This window comes from Silurus aristotelis, assembly GCF_946808225.1.
Source record: "Silurus aristotelis genome assembly, chromosome: 6".
NCBI classification, from domain to species: Eukaryota; Metazoa; Chordata; class Actinopteri; order Siluriformes; family Siluridae; genus Silurus; species Silurus aristotelis.
In genome coordinates, this window is record NC_139579.1 from 14,263,772 (window position 1) to 14,285,079 (window position 21,308).

At 40.1% G+C, this 21,308-nt stretch overlaps 2 protein-coding genes across 2 annotated transcripts in view; one reads left to right on the forward strand and one right to left on the reverse strand.

The window, feature by feature from the left end:
- Positions 1-738: 738 nt before the first annotated feature.
- phactr4a (phosphatase and actin regulator 4a) overlaps positions 739-21,308 on the forward strand; it is a 136,037-nt gene continuing 115,467 nt past the window's right edge. Inside the window, exon 1 of the mRNA XM_083543241.1 lies at positions 739-743. The gene's annotated coding sequence lies outside the window, so the exon portion shown is untranslated. The remainder of the gene's footprint in view (positions 744-21,308) is intronic.
- Positions 4,853-7,958, reverse strand: stmn1a (stathmin 1a). The gene is made up of 5 exons (XM_083543405.1): positions 7,832-7,958; positions 6,632-6,683; positions 6,369-6,541; positions 5,564-5,755; positions 4,853-5,493 (listed from the first exon to the last, which is right to left on the reverse strand). The coding sequence occupies exons 2-5, from the start codon at positions 6,642-6,644 to the stop codon at positions 5,437-5,439; spliced, it is 435 nt and encodes a 144-aa protein (XP_083399531.1). The 5' UTR covers positions 6,645-6,683; positions 7,832-7,958; the 3' UTR covers positions 4,853-5,436.

The following is a 21,308-nucleotide window of genomic DNA, read 5'->3' on the forward strand; positions in this document are numbered from 1 at the left end:
TAAGTGACTGTAGAAGAGACAAGTCTGATCCACCGAGGCTCTTCTCCATGACAATTGATCAAATTCAGATCTGGGGAATTTGTAGGCCAAATCAACACCTTGAGCTCTTATGTTCCTCATCCTATTCCTGAACAACATTTGCCGTGCGTCAGAGATCTTTATTCTGCTAAAAGAGGTTCCTGCTATTGGAAAAGATTCTGATTCTCAGCACAGCTCCTTGAAGCTTAGCTTTGTGAAGATCACATTAAAACTACACACGTGGACTTATTCAACTATCTGTGATGACCAGTTACACAAGAACTAAATTATGGGTTTTATAACAATGGATGTGCATCTCCACACTTTAATATTATGACCTGCATAATCCCAATTAAGACCATTTTAGATTCAGGTTATTACACTAAAAACTGTGAGAAGGTTCAGGAGGCCATATTCATTCATCTCTCTGTATTTCTGTGTTTTAAAACATTTCTCACAGAATAAATAAAAATCACTGCAGTATAAAAGATGAGTCTTAAGCATCAAATCCAACCTTCTCAGTAAACGCTTTTATTATACAGTATTCTCTCTCTCTCTCGTTTAAATTTAACAAATCTGATAAACTGAATTACGTCCAAATGATGAGGAGACCTGATATGAGCATCAAGCTCATGTGTACTGATGCAGTTTTTGGAGGACTCTGTGTAACCAGATCACTTAATCATCTCATCATCCCATCATCGTACACATCTGCACACATCTGTTCTAGTCTTCCACTTCCACCATACACTTCTTCTTCTTCTTCTTCTTCTTCTTTTTCTTCTTCTTCTTCTTCTTCTTCTTCTTCTTCTTTTTCTTCTTCTTCTTCTTCTTCTTTCGGCTGCTCCCATTAGAGGTCACCACAGCAGATCATCCATCTCCACCTTACGCTACATATATTTAAAGATGTATAAATGATTATTTATGAGTAATCAGCCTCAGGCAGCACTAATGCTGTAACCTGGATGTGGTTGTCTGGTCCTGAGGTTCAGCTGATGTCTTTCTGCTCATTATGTTTGTACAAAGATTTGAGTTATAAAACTCATCCCAAACCCGTCACAGCTCAAACCCGTCTGTTCATTTTTTTTTTCAGTATTCTCTCATTAATGAGATGCTCATGCTTCTACAGAACTGCCACTCACTGGATGTTTTTTGTTTTTTGCACCACTGTGTGTGTAAAAAATCCCAGGAGATTCACAGGTTATGAAAAAACAAACATCTGCAACACCTGATCATGCCACGGTTAAAAATTACTGAATTCACAAAGATCTTGAGCTGCATCTGCTCGGTGTAACGCTCTGTGCTGCTGGAACAGGATTGGCTGATTTGGACGTTGCCTGGTGTGTAGAGATCTTCATATTATTATTACAAGGCAATGCATGATTTTTTACGACAGCTTTTAAAACGTGAATTAAGAAAGTCATGGCATGTGATTTTTATTGAACATTTCTACGTTAACAGTAACTTCACTGACTTATTACACAAGCTGAGTGGGTCTGAAATAGCAGTGCAGAACACAGCGTGCCCCTGAGGTCAACGAGCACCATGATTATGGAGTCTTGTACACAACGCGTCGGCTGCCTACGCACATTGTTAGAGTTAGGTAGTTTAATTGTGAAAAGTGACTAGCTGCACAGTCTGCTGCCATCAGTACAGGATGAATTGTCATGAACAGCCTCTGCTCTTTTCCCATGGCAAAGCTCACTCACATCCTGTTGCTCCAGCAACATCTAAATCTCTCCTCAAACACTCCTACACACTGTTCTTATGCACAGAAGGGGAACTTATTTGGCATTAAATGTAACCAATTACACCGAACCAAATCCCCAGCGTTAATTAATCACTTATGGTGTTTATGTAACTCCAGATGGTACGTACATATTAAGCACTTAGTAAAAGGTTCGGTTTTGCAGCACATTTAAAACCTGCAGTTTGTTCCAGGATCTTGAGAAAGACTAGACTTCATCTCAAACCCTGAGCTGAAATTCTCCAAATCCAAAAAATAGGATTACATTGTCAGTGATGTTGTAAACTTAATGTTTTGTACAATTACTTTTTATCTGGAAACACAGATACAGTGGACCTTTAAAAAGGTTTAAGGCACATAATTGGACCATAATTTGATTTTAGAGGAATGTGTTCAAGACCGTGCTCCAGGAGACCGTGCTCCAGGTGGAACATGCACATGAAAGGTACGAAAGGTGTATATTCATAGGTTCCTGTGCCAGTGACAGGACAAGGTATGAATTCTTATCTTTAAAACTGAGTCAGGATTCACAAATATGAACGTCCTCCTGTGTTAAAGCCTAAACATGTAATGGCTTTCAGCCAATCAAAATCATGCCTTTTATTAGCAGGACATTAAATGATCTTTTATGTAGGTTTCTGGTATTCAGTCTATTTTATTAGCAAACAAATACATAAACAATTAAGTCAAACAAAAAAAATGCTGCAGCGAGCAAAATAAATAAATAATTAAATCACAAAGGCAAAAAACTGCTGACAGAAAATGTCACAATGTTATTTTAATTTGTGCTCTTCATTTTCATCATTTTTGTTTATCTCATGTTAATAAGGAAATAATCTTTGCAGCTGTAATATATATTTTTTTAAATATAACATTTAAACAAAAAGAAAGAAGAGTTTTGAAGATCATGGGCTCGTTTCTACTCCAGAAGAGCAGAATGAGGAGGTTTGTTGGGTTTCTCATCAATCCGTCCTCGAGGGCACTGGTGTCTATATAAATGTTCAATAAGTGCTAATAATGACTGAATTCAGCTTTTCCCAAAAAACAATAAAAATTTACAGAAATGTTTTTCTACTGCAGTCATACACTGTGTGTTTTAAATCTTACACACAGTCTGGTAAAGATCTAGAAGCAAATTATGCGTAAACAAAACCTGATTGTGCACTTTAGTAAATCCTGTCAATAAGTCGGGCCCTAAAGCAAGGCCCTTAACCCTCTCTGCTCCAGGGTGTCATTTTAACGCTGTGCTCTGAACACAACTTCCTAATAAACTGGGCTTAAAGCATTTCACTGTGCTGTAATGTAAATGTGTCTGATGGCAGCTGGTGGATGCTAATTGGTCATTTTCTCACATTACCTGGTGTACAGGTGTTCCTAATAAAGTGGCCAGGTTTGTGTTTTAGATTTAATTTTCAAATATTTAATTTGAAATTTTACATTAAACAATAACTAATAAATACATTTTTTTTTTCAGAAATCCTGAATTTATAAATGCTGCCATTTTGCTGTTCGGTGTCGGAGAACGTGTTAAAGGTCAGAGGTCCAAGTGCCTTTTTTATGTAAAAAATTTTTCATTTATTATATTATATATACTTATTCAGGAGGTCTGACACCAGGACACAATTGTTTGTTTTTTCTTAAGAAAAGGTTTTTTCACTGTGTGCTCCGTCTCTGCCTGGTCCTAAACGTTCAACTTCATCTCAGTATTTTATACAATACTGCCCTCTACTGGTGATACTGAATTCTCTCCTTCACTATCAGTACAGATGTTCGTTCTCCTCCTGCATGCATGCATAGAAATATTGGTACATTTACTTCAGTGTAGTGTTCGTAGGAGTCCATGAATGTGAACCTGCATAAACCCTTCATAAACCCCTTATGCATTCGCTCTAATTAATGCGACTTTCTTTAATTCTCATTGTTAAATGTTAGAAAGATTTGACTTCATGAACTTCATGCACCATGACATTTATGGCCCTGAACTACATTCAAATATCAAAATATATATCAGGGATAAATATTGTTTCATTGTGAACACACACACGCCAGGTTCTATACAGCTGGTGGAGTGTCAGGGCACGTTTTCTTCTGCGTTTTATAATTTCCTCCTCCATCAAAGAAACATTCCCTGAATCTCATTTACCTTTAAGAGCAGAAAAACATCAAGACAAGAGATCAGAAAGACCTTCAACGAGCTCAGGACCTAAAAATGTCCAAACCTTTCGGCAACTTGTGCAGGACGATCTTCGGAGAACAATCTTTACGATCTCACTTCCGCACCCACCTTGTTTGCCAGATTTGTCTTGTGCGGACTTTACCCTCTTCCTGAAGATGAAGATTCAGCTCAAAGGCGAGATGTGGAGTATGTTACATGTGGTAGAACAATGTTAACAGGCCACAGGGTCTCCACTCTTCTCCACAAAGAGTCAGTGTGGGTGCAGGTTTTCATCCCAAACCAGCTTTGGCTACGCAATACTGAAGTCATTGAAAATAAAAACCATTAGATTTAAACAGGTGGAATTTGGTGTTTGGGTTGGAATGAAAACCTGCACCTACACTGGTCCTCAGTGGAGAAGACTGGACACCACTGCGCTTGAACCAATGGTGCTCAGAGCTAAAGCACTTGAAGCTCCAGAAGTCATTGTAAAGGAGTGTGGAATATCCTCAGGGCTCGTTCACATGAAGACACGTTTGTTTTCCTCAAAACACCACCGTCAGGTTAAGAAACACGCCAATACCACGAGCACATAGGCCCTGGAGGCTTCACAGGATCTGAGAGCAAAACATCTGCAGGAACAGAACTTTATACATCAATATCTCCTGTTTGGGTTACGGCTTTAACTTTCTACCATGTACACGTTATTTTATTGACTGTAGATCTGAATATTATTACCATTGCACAATTATGAGTGGTTTCTTGACCAACAAGAGGATTTTGGAATAAACCCAATTTGCAACCACTCAGAGAAACTGAATTAAACTGCCTCTTGTTTGGAATAAACCCAAAGAAATCATTCAGTGGCCAGTTTATTAGGAACAGGTGTACTTTCATGCGAGCAGTGTGTAAAATCCACCAGTACAAACAGGTTGGTCTTGGAATGTTTTTATTTATTTTTCCCCACTGGAGTAAACAAACATTCATCATACATGCAGTAGAACCTTACAACCGTCCTGTGCTTCAAAACTAAACCTTCATCACCTTGCAGGAGCTCCAACCAGACTGCAGGACAGAGGGAGTTTTATATAAAATATTGCTGAGGCTGTAATTTACACAGCAGGACGGGGGGTTTCCTGGATAAAGCAAACCAGGCCAATCAGTGACTCGACTCGAGACCCCCACAGCTGCCACAAACTCAACTCAAGACCAGAGCTTCATTTCAGTGTGAAGACAGACAGAACAGAGAAGCACAAAGACTTGGCTGCATCAAGAGAAACTTTGAAAAGCTTAAATTCTAACAGGAACATGTTTCCTTCAAAACGCTACGACTACTGCCAATATCAACCCCAGCAGATCATCTCAGCTCAGAGTCTACGACTGGAATTCACATGGAAAAAAAACAAAAAGGAAAAGAAGGAAAAAGCAGAGAACATGTACAACAAAGAAGTGCGAAATCTTTGGATATTTTCTTTAAAAAAAAACCTTTAACACCCCCCCCAGCTGATTGAGCAGATCAAATCTCCGCCTCTTTGTTCTCCTTGTTCTTTCGAACCTCCTCCAGCTTCTTATCCTAGAACAAAAAGTTTAAATTAGCCAAATTTAATCAAATTCAATAATAAAAGGCAGAAAATGGTCTTTACCTTCTCTTTGAACTTCTCGCTCATGGCTGCCATCAATGCCGTACGGTTCTCTTTACTCGCTTCCATTTTCTGATTGAGTTTCTCCTCCGCCATCTTGCTGAAATTGTTGTTCTCCTCCAGAGCTTTCTGCAGTACCTCCTTTTCATGCTCACGTTTTTCAGCCAAATGCTTCAGAACTTCGGCTTCATGGGACTGTAAAGGAGATAATCCAATAATAAAAAGGGATTAACGTCAGGATTCATGGAGCCATCAAGAGTTTCAAACAGACCTGGAGGTGTTACGACATGTTCAGATGGTTCTGCTGAAAAGTTTAATGATATATTCATGTCTGAAACACTGCAATGATCCAATAAGCCACAGGATGAATTTGGTGGACTCTATGGAAGGACATCAGTGTTGTTATGCTAGTGATAGACCTTATAGAGAAACTGGAGGACATCCAAAAGTTTACTTAAGTGTTTAGGTTACAGCCAAAAGTGTGCAGAAGTGCATGTTCTTATATGCATTATTCTCCACCAGAAGAAACAAACCCTCAGAGATGTGTAGATAAGAGAATGTGGAATTACAGCTGTAAGCAGATGTTCTCATCCAGAGCAACCTGCATTATCTCCTGTATACAGCTGAGATGGTGAGGATTAAGGGCCTTGCTTAACAATGCAACAATGGTATCTTAGTGACCGAGATGTGAACATGATCTTCTGATCACAATTCTCCTAACCACTTCCGTCTTCATTAATCCACCATCTTCCTTGGTTTCTGAGCTCTATAGGTGTCTCAGATCACTAACTCTTGGATGTCTGTGTACCTTGCGTCTTTCCTCCGCTGCTTCCAGCTTCTTCTGGATTTCCTCCAGAGACCAATCCTTTTTCTTCTGAGGAGAGAGAGGGAAGTCTCCCTTCATGTCTGGAGAAGGATCGGCCAAGATGACCTCAAAGGCCTGTCCGGAGGCCCGCTTGTCCAACTCCTTCACTTTAATATCTAAAAACCAAAGAATCAAACATCACGTTCAGACACCACACTGTGATCATGTCCCGTAACCAACAAGAGCTGAAGAACTCATCTCCTTACCACCAGAGGCCATGGTAGATGATGATGATGATGGCTAGGATGAATCATACACCTGAGGGGAAAAGGGGAAAGAGATTTCAGAATCCCATCAGGATCAGTTTTAGAAATCACCACAAGTGTGCACAAGAGACAGAGAGAGACACAGACACATTGACAGAGACAGACAGACACATTGACAGAGAGACAGACAGACAGACAGACAGAGACACAGACAGAGAGAGACAGACAAAAATAAAACAACCTGCGTGTGTTGAGGGGAAGAAAAAGAAAGATGGGAACAGTGTACAGATGTTGCATGTAACACACACACACACACACACACACAATTTTGGCGCGCTTCGCGTAGGGTTTAAAAAAAAATTTAAAGAAAAAAAAAAATAACGAACAGGTTGCACCGCCCCGAGTGAAAAGGCGCGCTTGTGCATGTTTTCTTCCGACCGCAAAGACAGACACACACACACACAAAATGCAAAGTGTGGGTTAAAAAAAGAAAAAAAAATACGCGCCCAAATTTTAAGTTGCAAAGCGGGTTCAAGTTCCTCTCTCTCTCTCTCTCTCTCTCTCTCTCACACACACACACACACACACACACACACACACACACACACACACACACACACACACACACACACACACACACACACACACACACACACACACACACACACACACACACACACACACACACACACACACACACACACACACACACACACACACACCAGGACAGAGCCACATGGTGAGCAGCTGCACACAAACAAAGAAACGGAGCCAGACCCCAGCTCCTCCTCCTCAACCCCCGTGTGATCCTCCTGAACACCGCGCGCTGCAGGAACTTCACTCGGAGATCAGAAGTTCTGCATGAGGCAGAATAAACACTTGTGCACGCGCTAACCTACACCAGATTCTCCTGCATGACCAGAGACACGATGCACACACGCGCACACACACACATACGTGTGATTAACTCCACAGGGAACCTGGAGGTGAACAGGCAGAGAAACCGCTGAAAAAAACAACAGCACGAGCTTCAGTTATGCAAAAGATCTGCCAGTTGATGTGCTCGTGCACTGAATGCGTCGTGCTCGCACCTTCATCCTGCATCTAACTCACCTCACACCTTCCTGAGACCTGCTTTTAATGATTCTCCTACAACTATTAATGAATCGATGTTTGATACCTGTGCACGCGCGCACTCACCTGCTCCTTGTGTCTCGCGCCCACGTTTCTCTGCGCGCGCCTTCTCTTCGCGCATAAGAAGACCAAAACCTGGTGTCGTCATGACCAACCTCTTCTTCTATTGGCTCCTCGACTCTGACGCACCGAGGGGGCTCATGGGAAGTGTATTCCATTTGACCAAGACCGACCATGAGACAGACAGACAGAGAGAGAGAGAGAGAGAGAGAGAGAGAGAGAGACAGACAGACAGGCAGAGAGAGAGAGAGAGAGAGAGAGAGAGAGAGAGAGAGAGAGAGACAGACAGACAGAGAGAGAGAGAGAGAGAGAGAGACCTGCTGTACGGGTACTGCTGTTTCTTTTCAGGGGAAGTTTCTAATGCTGCTCCAAACTACTACTTCTTTTTTTCTTCTTCTTTCGGCTTCTTTCCTCCTTCCTGGCGGCTCCATCCTCAGTGTTCTCCTACTCCATGTCCCTCCACTGCACATGTCCAAACCATCAGTGCATCTCCCAAACATTCACCAGAACCTCCCAGTGAGGTCACAACGCAGTGATTAGTGTAATTAGTGCTTCCTGTGATGATAAATCAGTGATGAAATATTTCTAAAGGAAGATTAACCAAGTCCGTGTGTGTGTGTGTGTGTGTGTGTGTGTGTGTGTGTGTGTGTGTGTGTGTGTGTGTGTGTGTGTGTGTGTGTGTGTGTGTATTCAGTGTATATTTAATGTGTGCATTATGTGTGTGATGTGTGTTTGAGTACAGTTAAGTTGATGTCTGTATGGTGAGGTAGTACAATGTGATAGGAGACACACACACACACACACACACACACACACACACACGCACACAGAGAGAGATAATAGCTCTGCCTTGGAGCATCTAACAAGTTCCAACAGAGGATGGTATAATTCAGCAGTAGATATGTGTAGAAGCTCAGTGGAGACACAGAACAATGAGATTCCTCTTAAATTATAACATTAATGTTATAACCTCTATATGCAGGATTATGAGTGTATAATGTACTTCACTTTTATACCTACTTACACTTCTTTTACATTTAAAGGGCTGCATTTATTTATATTTATACTGTAAATTCAGCAGTTTCAGTTCTTCACTAGTTTCAGTGTAATGTTACAAACTACAAGTCTAAAACTACAATCTGATACAGTCTGATACTACAATCTGATACAGTCTGATACTACAATCTGATACAGTCTAAAACTACAATCTGATACAGTCTGATACTACAATCTGATACAGTCTGATACTACAATCTGATACAGTCTAAAACTACAATCTGATACAGTCTGATACTACAATCTGATACTACAATCTGATACAGTCTAAAACTACAATCTGATACAGTCTGATACTACAATCTGATACAGTCTAAAACTACAATCTGATACAGTCTGATTCTACAATCTGATACAGTCTAAAACTACAATCTAATACAGTCTGATACTACAATCTGATACCGTCTGATACTACAATCTGATCCAGTCTAAAACTACAATCTGATACAGTCTGATACTACAATCTAAAACAGTCTGATACTACAATCTGATACAGTCTAAAACTACAATCTGATACAGTCTGATACTACAATCTGATCCAGTCTGATACTACAATCTGATACAGTCTAAAACTACAATCTGATACAGTCTGATACTACAATCTGATACAGTCTAAAACTACAATCTGATACAGTCTAAAACTACTGAAAACTGAATTCTAGAAATGTTCTTTTATTAAAAACCCTGAATTATTACATGTCCATAAGTATTCAGACGCTTTACTCAGTAGTTAGTTGAAGCTCCTTTGGCAGCAGTTTCAGTCTCGAGTCTTTTTGGGTTTGACACGATGAGCTTTACACACCTGGATTGTGGGATTTTCTGCCATTCTTCAGGGCAAATCCTCTCTGGATGCTGAGCGTTGGTGGAGCCACTTTCAGGACAGAGATGTTCAATAGAGTTGAGTTCAGGGCTCTGGCTGGGCCGCTCTAGAACATTCACAGAGTCGTCCCTAATCCACTCCTGTTGTCTTGGCTGTGTTTAGTGTCATTATTATGTAGGAAGGTGAACCTTCAGCCCAGTCTGAAGTCCTGAGTGCTGTGGAACAGGTTGTATTGAGGAGCCTGAACCCTGACCAGTCTCATGTGGTCTACATCAGACAGAGGACATTCAAATGCAGGTTTTATCACTTCTTCAGTTTCGAAAAAATAAGTCATTTTTCAAATGACCTGAACAAAACACCTGAAACATTCAAAATGAATTCAGACTGGAAATAAACCAAATCATGTAAAATTGTATACAAATAAATTATATATAAAATGATGTCAAAATCATGTCATGCATATTAAAATAAAGAATTTAGTAAAATCAGATGAGAAAAAAGAAATGATGAAATGATATACAGAGATGATCTGTGTGTGTGTGTGTGTGTGTGTGTGTGTGTGTGTGTGTGTGTGTGTGTGTGTGTGTGTGTGTGTGTGTGTGTATTTATATGAACTTAATACATAAAAGTGTTTATGATTTTCCAATAAAATGTAGTCCAGAATGAAACAGAACGCTGTTTCACTAATAAGTGATCACTAATCACTAATCACTTCTTCCTGTGCACGTCTTCTGTCCTGCTTCATGTGACGTGTTACATCACGACTTCACGTTTAATGGAATGAATTATGTAACGCTTTGTGCATTAGAGTCCAAAAAACAAGGGCCATAAACCTTTAAACACACATTTCAGTGGAAAAATCCACAAGCGTTCTCATTCACAACAAAATAAACGTCATCCACGACTCACGTTCTCACAGACAGTAAAATTATCACCATTCAGAAGTTCAGGTTCATCTGGAAGTCTGCAGGCACAAACCACAACCAGCTTTTCTTCTGTGTTACTACATTCACGAAAACAGCCATTGGAGGATTTAATGACTGCTCTGACCTACTGAGCATCTCTTCAGCAGGTTTCTGGAGCTGTTTCACATTCCATGGGTTTATAATTCTTTACAGGTTCTACTGGTTTTCTCACACATTTGCGCTCTACAATGACATCTTAGTAAAGTATAAAAATATATCAGTATTTCTGCACTTTCGTTCTTTCTTTACTTATTTTAAGCTTGAAATCATTTTGTAATTAGTAGATCGTCATTTTAAACATGTATTTAGGACAAATGTACAGCGTTCTCTCTTTACTTTTAGATGAGTAAGAAAGTCTAGAAATGTTTATTTGGTTGATAATAATCCTGTAATAGGAAATATTACATAGTTTGGGCTCATTTTCAAATGTTTCAACTCCCCATAGAAACTCAAAAATTAGCAGACACTCACTCCTGAAACATTCAATAATGTTCTTTGTATTTATTTATGAAAACTATTTTACTGATTTAAAGGAACTTGTGCTTTGTGATGGTCATAAATTAAACAATAGAAAGTAAAAGCAACGTTACATAAGTACACTGCAGCACAGGGCTCCACCTAGTGTTCAAAAAGAGGAACTTCATTATTAGGTCTCAAACGCAAACCGTCTCGTTTTTGATTGTTCTCTCAAAATCCTCTATATGAACATAGAAACATTCTGCTGTCTAAAGACCTCCAAGAATAAGCAGATGACATCATACCTATAATTCTCTGACTGAGGAAAGTACTGGAGTGTAAAATCAATACATAATAACTATTATTCTGGAGCAGGTATTTTATTAACACACTAGTTTTCATTTATATAAACAGTCCTGGTGACAGATTTAATTAGAAAATTTGATGATCTATTTGTCAAGTCAAGTCAAGTCAAGTTTATTTGTATAGCGCTTTTTACAACAGACATTGTCTCAAAGCAGCTTTACAGAAAACAACAGTGAAGGTGAATGGTGTGCGTTTGTCCCTGATGAGCAAGCCGTGGCGACAGTGGCAAGGAAAAACTCCCTTAGATGATATGAGGAAGAACCTTGAGAGGAACCAGACTCAAAGGGGAACCCATCCTCATTTGGGTGACATCAAGAGTTTGATCATAAATCTTTCAACAATACAGAACAATTTGTGATCATCATAGATCCAGCACCAGCTTCTCCATGCCAGGGCCTTAAAACACTCGGCATCTACTTCTCCATGATCATCCATAGGTCCATAATCTTCACGAGGTGGGACGTGACTGGAGCTGGCCAAACCTCAGGATGCCTCGGGATGGGGAGAGAAAGAGAAGCAGTGGAGAGGAATTAGCGTAGCTGCTGTTCATGATATTAACAGCACAAGTTGATAATGTGCATGTGATCATATATTCTGGAGCACAAGGTTATGATGTGATGTGTGTGATGTGTAGGCTTTGCTAAAAAGATATGTTTTTAATCTAAACATCTATTTGTGGTGACTACAAAACAAACAAATCCAATATAAAAAAATCTCTGAATTCATGTTGACAAATCTGCAATATTAGATTCATCAACAGTGTAAAAACACGGGTCTGATCTTCATGTGTGGATTACTGAGTCTAGACTGGATTGTTTAGTCCACATATTTACTTAAAAGTGATGATGGGGATGTGATGAGTCTAAATTGGCAGTGTTAAAACAGACGATCGGTTTATACATGTTTATATATGTTTTTTATATTAATCTCTTAAACATGAGACTGAACACACAAAAACACATAAATGCTGTTCTGAGGCAGGACCAAAATCATAAAGACAAATATTACAAAGAATTTTGTTCAAATGTTCAACTGGAATCTAAAGTTACTACGATGTTTTTCATTCAGATGAACTCCTACACCATGTCTACATCATCCTCTATAAAAACACAGATACAGAGACATGACCTTCGCCAGTTTATTAGGAATACTGACATTAATAAAAAACATTTAAACAGTCATTTATTCATCTTCTAAAATAAAATCCATATTATTATCTCATGATTTTGCACATCAGGTCATTTGTACACACATACAACGACCAGGTTCTCATACTGTCCAAGAGACACCTCTGCTTTGGAACATCATAAACCTGAACTCTTCCTCCTGCATATGCAAGAAAAAATCACAGAAACACAGAAACGTCTCATATTTCACCTTCTAAATGTCTCTGTAGTTCTGCCTCACTGTTTTTCCATCTCCTTCTGCTCTTATTCCAGTTACTACAGGGTTTCTCATCGTGGAGCTTGGGAGGTGTTTAGGATTTATCCGTTCCCTCAGAGCTCTCAGCAGGAAGACAGGCCACCTCTGACGTAGGTGACTGAACTTCTCATGACAGAGAGAGAGAGAGAGAGAGAGAGAGAGAGAGAGAGAGAGAGCGAGAGAAAGGGAGAGAGAGAGAGAGAGAGAGAGAGAGAGAGAGAGAGAGAGAGAGAGAGAGAGAGAAAGGGAGAGAGAGAGGAGAGAGAGATAGAGAGAGGAGAGAGAGAGAGAGGAGAGAGAGAGAGAGAGAGAGAGAAAGAGAGAGAGAGAGAGAGAGAGAGAGAGAGAAAGAGAGAGAGAGAGTATTACTTTATCATACATTACATTACATCATGTTAGGGTTCAGGGGAAAAATGTGGTGAAATCTCTCCCATCCTGAGATTCTTCTCCGGCTCATGGGCACAGATGTCTTCCTCAACTCGTAATTTTCTGATGGCAGGAAAACCTTTTCTGTTACACTGCTTAGGAGGCAATCCAGGGTCCTTACAAATATTTTCTCCATACACTCAATATTGGAAAATCTCCAGACCATCAGAATGTTTATTGGATTAACACCAGAAGAAAAAATGTTTATTGTAGCTGTTGTCCATCTGTACTGTATTCATCATGTCCACGATCAGCCATAACATTATTAGCACCTGCCTGAAACAGTCATGACCCGTCAATCATCAACAGCTGAACTTCTTCAGCAGTGTGAGCTACAGGAGCTCGTCTGATGAATCGGACCACACGGACCAGCCTTCACTCCCTGATCAGTGTGTAATCCCATTAAAGAAAATACAGCAGGGAGGTGGAGGTGGTGGTGGTGGTGGTGGTGGTGGTGTTGGTGGTGGTGGAGGGTCTATTCTGTGAATGTCTGCCTCAATTAAATCTTGTGAACCTCATTCCTGTAAGACATCAGTCTTTTATGTAGAGGCACGAAGGACACAAAATGATGTAGTAGTGTTGAGAACATAACCACAGGAGGTGGTGAATATACTTTTGCACTGGAAATGTACCTGAGAAGGAACTTGGAGACCAGGACAAACTCCTCTGGACTGAGGGAGGAGGAAATAACCTTGATCTCTGCCACTGTGCAGCAGGGAAACCCTTCCACTGGAAACAGTTTTAGATATTTGTTTATTAAGAGTGAGTCGTCATCAAGGAGAACGTTCTAACTGTGTAGATTAATCTGCTAGTATCTGATTCTCTTCGAGTGTGAGGTACAGAGGAACGCTGGTCATCCTGGATGGCTGATGATGAATATTACATTGAGAAATTAGAAATGAGTGATGACTAAGAAGCAGTTTCTCTGACCTGTGAGGAACAACGCCGGCTGTACCTCAATCATCTTACCTCTGGCTGGAGGGGGAACGAGAGATAAAACATCTCATGCTCTGTAGACACCTCAGCACTTGAATTTAGCTTTTCCGTTTCTCCATTATTTGATCTCACAACCTTTTATTTCACTACGTTATTATAATTAACTGTATAAACAAACCCCAAAAACTACAGAATCAGAGAAACGGTAAGATAAAGTCAGCGAGAGCTGCTGTTTCTATGGTAACAGATAAAAAATAACTTACACCCTATTCTTCCTCGGAATTATTTTCTCCCCATGGAAACAAAAAATCCACATTCAAAACATTTATCCTAAGAATTTTGTACGTTATTTTTTTTTAAATTGGAAGCTCCTTTGCTATAGATTTAAGTTCTGATTGACCAGAAGGTGTTGATTAATTTTCTATAAAAAAAAAAGGACTGAACATCTGACATCATTGGCTGCTGTACCATGACATGTTCCATTCACTTGAACTGGGAGACCCAAAGTTCTGTGGTCTGTTCCAGCATGACGAAGCACTTGTGCACAAGGCAAACCCCATGAACATCTGGATTGGAAGATCTCCTGCTATAAAGCTCCAACCCTATTAAACACCCAGACCTCCTCACCTCACCTACATCACTACTTGACTTTACTACCTGGATAAAGGTGTCCACAAACGTTTGTTTGCATAATGAAAGTCACAGGGAAACATTCCTCATAACTAATAAATAATCGTAAACAATATCAAAGCTCTGTAATGATCAGAAACGTCTTCAGAACAGAGGATTTGTTTACACATGGACCCTATAAGGAAACTAATATACAGTGATACTGTGATTGACAGCTGAACACTCACGTGTACATACACACGTTTTTATTACATGCAGTACCTCATTACATTACTTTAATAAACTCTTATCATGTTGGATTGTTCTGAACTGGTGCAGTATAATTTTGCATCACCCATGACTTACTGATCATTACACACAGAGCTGAAACCTTCTGGAGTTAGGAATCTTTGGGAATTGTGTTCAGTGCAGCAGATGATGAGCAGTGAATAGAAGACTGATAACTGAGTAAAGATTTGAGTCGACTCACTAATATAAACCTCAACCTCTAGAGCTCAAACACCAGGGCTGTACATTTATCTACAGATTCATTGTGTCAGGTTTGAGTGTCTTATTGATTTCATCTGCACAAACACACTGTGACTATTTCACCAAATGAATTATAGAATTCATATAACAATCCAATTCAAATCCATAAATAACAGCAATTTAATTACAGCGTAAGAAATGGCGCCCTGTTACAGAGCAGTGGTGTGAGTTTTCTAGGTGATATTTAATGTAAATGTAAACCAGGTGTGCTGTGAACCCACTTGTCTAAATGAGAGCAAAACATCTAATACCAAAACATGTGTAAATCTGATGGGACGAATCCGAGGTGAAAACTGTCTACACTAATTTACAGATAAATGAGTCCCATTTGTATGCAAAGCTTTTTTGATGAGAAATATGATGTCGTTACAGGATGCAGAAAAACTAGTTCATGCTTTTGTTACTTCTAGATTAGACTACTGTAACGCTTTACTGTCTGGGTGTGCGAGTAGGTGCATAAATAAGCTTCAGTTAGTTCAGAATGCAGCAGCAAGAGTCCTCACTAGATCTAGGAAATATGACCACATCACCCCTGTATTAATCAGTCTACACTGGCTCCCAATCAAATCTCGCATTGATTATAAAATACTACTACTGACATATAAAGCACCTAACGGTCTGGCACCGCCGTATCTGAGTGAACTTCTGTACCAGTATGATCCTCCACGCCTACTTAGATCAAAAGGTGCTGGCTATCTGTTGGTTCCTCCAACAGAAGATTACAGCAGGGGGCAGATCTTTCTCTTATAAAGCCCCGCAGTTATGGAACAGCCTTTCTATCAGTGTTCGGGACTCAGACACAGTCTCAGTGTTTAAGTCGAGGTTGAAAACATATTTATTCAGTCAAGCCTTTAATCAGTAGATTTTTTCTCAGGTAAAGGCTCAGATCTGGAGGGAACATGGATATAGAGTGTTTGGTGAACTGGGATATTTGTATGCTGTCGTCCCCTCACATTCACGCGTTCACTCAGGTTTGTTGACGGTGGTGTGGTGGGACGTCTCTTATCCCAGAGATCCCTCATGTCTGTGTTGCCTTCTGGTTCTCCCTTTTAGTTATGCTGCCATAGCGAGTCTTGCCGGAGTCCAAACTGCACAGTGACTTTAACTCTCATGCAACAATAGGTACACTTAATAATCCATATCCTTCTCTTCCTGTCACCCTCTTTTCTCTCTCTCTCTCTCTCTCTCTCTCTCTCTCTCTCTCTCTCTCTCTCTCTCTCTCTCTCTCTCTCTCTCTCTCTCTCGGTCGAGTTAAACATGCTCCTGAGGCTCCAGTGACCACTGTTCCTGCCCCTCTCCCCTCCGTGGATCTTCCCACTTCATCCAGGCCTGCCTCTGGATAGTGTTCTCTTTGACTGGAGGCCACTCTGTGCAGCTGGGGTAGGTTTGTTATCAACGCCTTGGGTGGTTCCATGAAATTCCGGAGTAAGAACGGGAGCTTTGAGGATGGATTGGACTGTAGTTGATGTCAACAGTCTCCTACACTGACTCAGTAATACATTTCGCTTTTGATCATCATCACTGAACCCCGCAACATTGTAACACGGTCTTTTAAACATTAGATCACTTGCACCCAAAGCACTGATTGTAAATGAGATGATCACAGATAATAATCTCGATGCACTCTGTCTCACTGAGACCTGGATTAAACAAGGTGATTATATGGGTCTAAACGAGTCTACACCGTCAGGATATGTTTATAAGCATGAGCCCCGTCAGACTGGTCGTGGGGGGGGTGTAGGAACCATTTATAGTGCTTCTCTTAATGTTAGTCAGAGATTAGGATTCAGCTTTAAATCATTTGAAGTGCTCGTTCTTAAAATTGCACTTTTAGACATGCATAGAAAACTCGCTCTGGTCACCGTGTACAGACCCCCAGGGCCCTACGCTGATTTTCTTCATGAGTTTGCTTGTTTTCTCTCAGACCTCTTGATCAGTTTTGATAAAGTGCTGCTTGTAGGAGATTTTAATATTCATGTAGATGATGCAAACGATGCCCTAGGATTATCATTTGTCGAATTACTAAACTCTTTTGGAGTTAAACAAAACGTCACCAGACCAACCCACCGTTTTAACCACACATTAGACTTAATAATATCCCACGGAGCAGACGTCACTGATATAGATATTTTACCCCAGAGTGATGACATCACAGACCATTATCTCATACTGTACACACTACCGGTAGAGCAGATTAACCGTGTTTCACCACGGTATCGACTTGGTAGGACTATTATTCCAACCACTAAGGACAGATTCATAAATAACCTGCCTGATTTATCTCAGTTTCACATTAAACCCATAACTGCTGATCATCTTGATGAGATGGCGAACAACATAGACCTTATCCTCACTAGCGCTTTAGACACTGTTGCCCCCATCCGGTTAAAAAAGGTTCGAGAACAAGCACCTGCACCTTGGTATAATAGTCATACGCATGCCCTAAAGAGAACAGCACGTAATCTGGAGAGAAAATGGAGAAAAACTAAATTGGAGGTATTTAGAATTGCGTATAAAGACAGTATGCTTAGCTACAGACAGGCGCTAAATGCTGCTAGAGCTAAACACCTGAGCAAACTCATAGAAAATAACAAAAACAATCCCAGGTTCCTTTTCAGTACAGTCGCTAAATTAACAACAAATCAGGGATCTGAAAAATGTGTTCCATCACAGTTTAGTAGTGAAGACTTTATGAATTTCTTCACTGAAAAAATAGATAACATTAGAAAAACAATTGTGGCAGTTCAACCTCTGACAGCATCTCCCGACACAATCGTACTTACAACCCCACAACTACACTGTTTTACATGTATAGGACAGGAAGAGCTGTATGATGCTATTATGAAAGCTAAATCAACAACATGTCAGTTAGATCCAATTCCCACTAAACTACTGAAGGAAGTGTTATATACAGCTGGTGAGCCTCTTCTCAATATTATTAACTCCTCACTATCGTTAGGTCATGTCCCTAAATCCCTCAAGTTAGCAGTTATTAAGCCCCTCATTAAAAAACCTAATCTGGATCCAAACACGCTATCAAATTACAGACCAATTTCAAATCTCCCATTTATGTCTAAGATTTTAGAAAAGATTGTCGCTGCCCAGTTATGTAACCACTTGCAGGAGAACAATATCTTTGAAGAGTTTCAGTCAGGTTTTAGGCCCCATCATAGCACAGAAACTGCTCTAGTTAAAATCACTAATGACCTGTTTTTAGCTTCAGACCAAGGCTACATCTCCCTATTAGTTTTACTAGATCTTAGTGCTGCGTTCGACACTATAGATCATGATCTTCTCCTCGATCGCTTACAGAATTACATCGGTATTCAGGGACAGGCATTAAGCTGGTTTAAATCCTACCTGTCCAATCGTTACCATTTCGTAGATTTAAATGGAGAGCTATCCAGGATAATGCTAGTAAATTATGGCGTGCCACAAGGGTCAGTTCTAGGACCCCTGCTTTTCACAATATACATGCTTCCATTAGGAAATATTATTAGAAGGCATGGAATTAGCTTCCATTGTTATGCTGATGATACCCAGCTATATATTTCATCCAAACCAGGCGATACAGCTCAATTAGCTCGCATAACTGAGTGTGTTGAAGAAATAAGAGATTGGATGACCCATAACTTTCTGCTATTAAATTCTGATAAAACGGAGATTTTGCTCATCGGCCCAAAAAATAGTACACAGAAGCTCCAGCATCTCAGCCTGCATTTAGACGGTTGTTCTGTAACTACTAGTTCAACGGTAAAAGACCTGGGAGTTATTTTAGACAGCAACTTATCTTTCAAAAATCACATCAATCAAGTTACAAAAACAGCCTTCTTTCACCTTAGAAATATTTCTAAGCTAAGAAATATGTTATCTATATCTGATGCAGAGAAGTTCGTCCATGCGTTTATGACCTCTAGAATAGACTACTGTAATGCATTACTAGGTGGATGTCCTGCATCATTAATAAACAAGCTTCAGTTAGTTCAGAATGCCGCAGCAAGAGTTCTTACTAGGTTAAGAAAATACGATCATATAACCCCAATCTTATCGTCCCTACATTGGCTTCCTATTAAGTTTCGAATAGACTACAAACTACTGCTACTCACTTATAAAGCACTAAATGGTTTGGCTCCCATGTATCTATCCAGTCTTTTAACACGCTACAATCCGTCACGCTCCCTGAGATCTCAAAACTCTGGGCTTCTAGTAGTTCCTAGAATAGCAAAGTCCACTAAAGGCGGTAGAGCATTTTCACATTTAGCTCCTAAACTCTGGAATAGTCTTCCTGACAGTGTTCGGGGTTCAGATACACTCTCCCAGTTTAAGTGTAGATTAAAAACATATCTTTTTAGCAAAGCCTACACATAACACACATCACACACATCACATCACAACCTTGTGCTCCAGAATATATGATTACATGCACATTATCAACTTGTGCTGTTAATATCATGAACAGCAGCTACGCTAATTCCTCTCCACTGCTTCTCTTTCTCTCCCCATCCCGAGGCATCCTGAGGTTTGGCCAGCTCCAGTCACGTCCCACCTCGTGAAGATTATGGACCTATGGATGATCATGGAGAAGTAGATGCCGAGTGTTTAAAGGCCCTGGCATGGAGAAGCTGATGCTGGATCTATGATGATCACAAATTGTTCTGTATTGTTGAAAGATTTATGATCAAACTCTTGATGTCACCCATATGAGGATGGGTTCCCCTTTGAGTCTGGTTCCTCTCAAGGTTTCTTCCTCATATCATCTAAGGGAGTTTTTCCTTGCCACTGTCGCCACGGCTTGCTCATCAGGGACAAACGCACACCATTCACCTTCACTGTTGTTTTCTGTAAAGCTGCTTTGAGACAATGTCTGTTGTGAAAAGCGCTATACAAATAAACTTGACTTGACTATATCTGCCACAAATGGACATTTGGTGTAACCCAGATGAGGATGGGTTCCCTCTTGATTCTGGTTCCTCTCAAGGTTTCTTCCTTATGCCATCTCGGGGAGTTTTTCCTTGCCACAGTCGCCACCGGCTTGCTCATCAGGGACAAACTTACTCATAAAGAACATATTCATTTTTAATCACCGCATTATCTGTGTAAAGCTGTTCATTGTTAAAAGCGCTATACAAATAAAAATGAATTGAATTGAAATTGAATTTTTTAATAACCTTCTAACAGGAATGTTAGCAATTTATCAGAACTGTGAGGCAGTGTGTGTATGCATAAACATAAACACACACACACACACACACACACAATTGCAAAAGTGGAGTGCATCATTGTTGCTTAAAATGAAAGTAAGTTAATACGAAAGTGAGTCCTGACTCAGGACTACAGTTTGTATCTGATCTCCATCACTGCACCTCAACATCGTTTATCTGTAATAAATGGACATTAGGTGGAACCCAGATGAGGATGAGGATGAGGTTCCCTCTTGAGTCTGGTTCCTCTCAAGGTTTCTTCCTTCTGCATCTCGGGGAGTTTTTCCTTCACCACAGTCTCCACCGATTTGTTTGGGACAATAAATATAAAATTTCTCATGAGCAAATTTTGAAGGGGACACAAATAATACAGTCAAATTGTACTTATAAAGACACAGTGTCCCCACAGTGTCCCCACAGTGAAAAACTTTGCTTTTATCATTATTATTGTAGCATGGAGCTTCATTATGGTTATTTTCAAAGTTTTTCTCAGGTTCAATGACAAAGCAAAACAAGGAATTAAAAAAAGTTTACATTTTTACAGTTTATTCAGTGTTAGCTGCAGTGCACTAGTACATTAGTTGCAGTGTTAGCTGCAGTGCACTAGTACATTAGTTGCAGTGTTAGCTGCAGTGCACTAGTACATTAGTTGCAGTGCACTAGTACATTAGTTGCAG

Bases quoted from the DNA above. Each gene is read 5' to 3' on its own strand.
- stmn1a (XM_083543405.1), bottom strand. The intron at 5,756-6,368 runs GTACACAGACAT...TCTCCTTTACAG, and splicing joins CAGCGGAGGAAAGACGCAAG to TCCCATGAAGCCGAAGTTCT. The intron at 5,494-5,563 runs GTAAAGACCATT...TTTTTGTTCTAG, and splicing joins GCGAGAAGTTCAAAGAGAAG to GATAAGAAGCTGGAGGAGGT.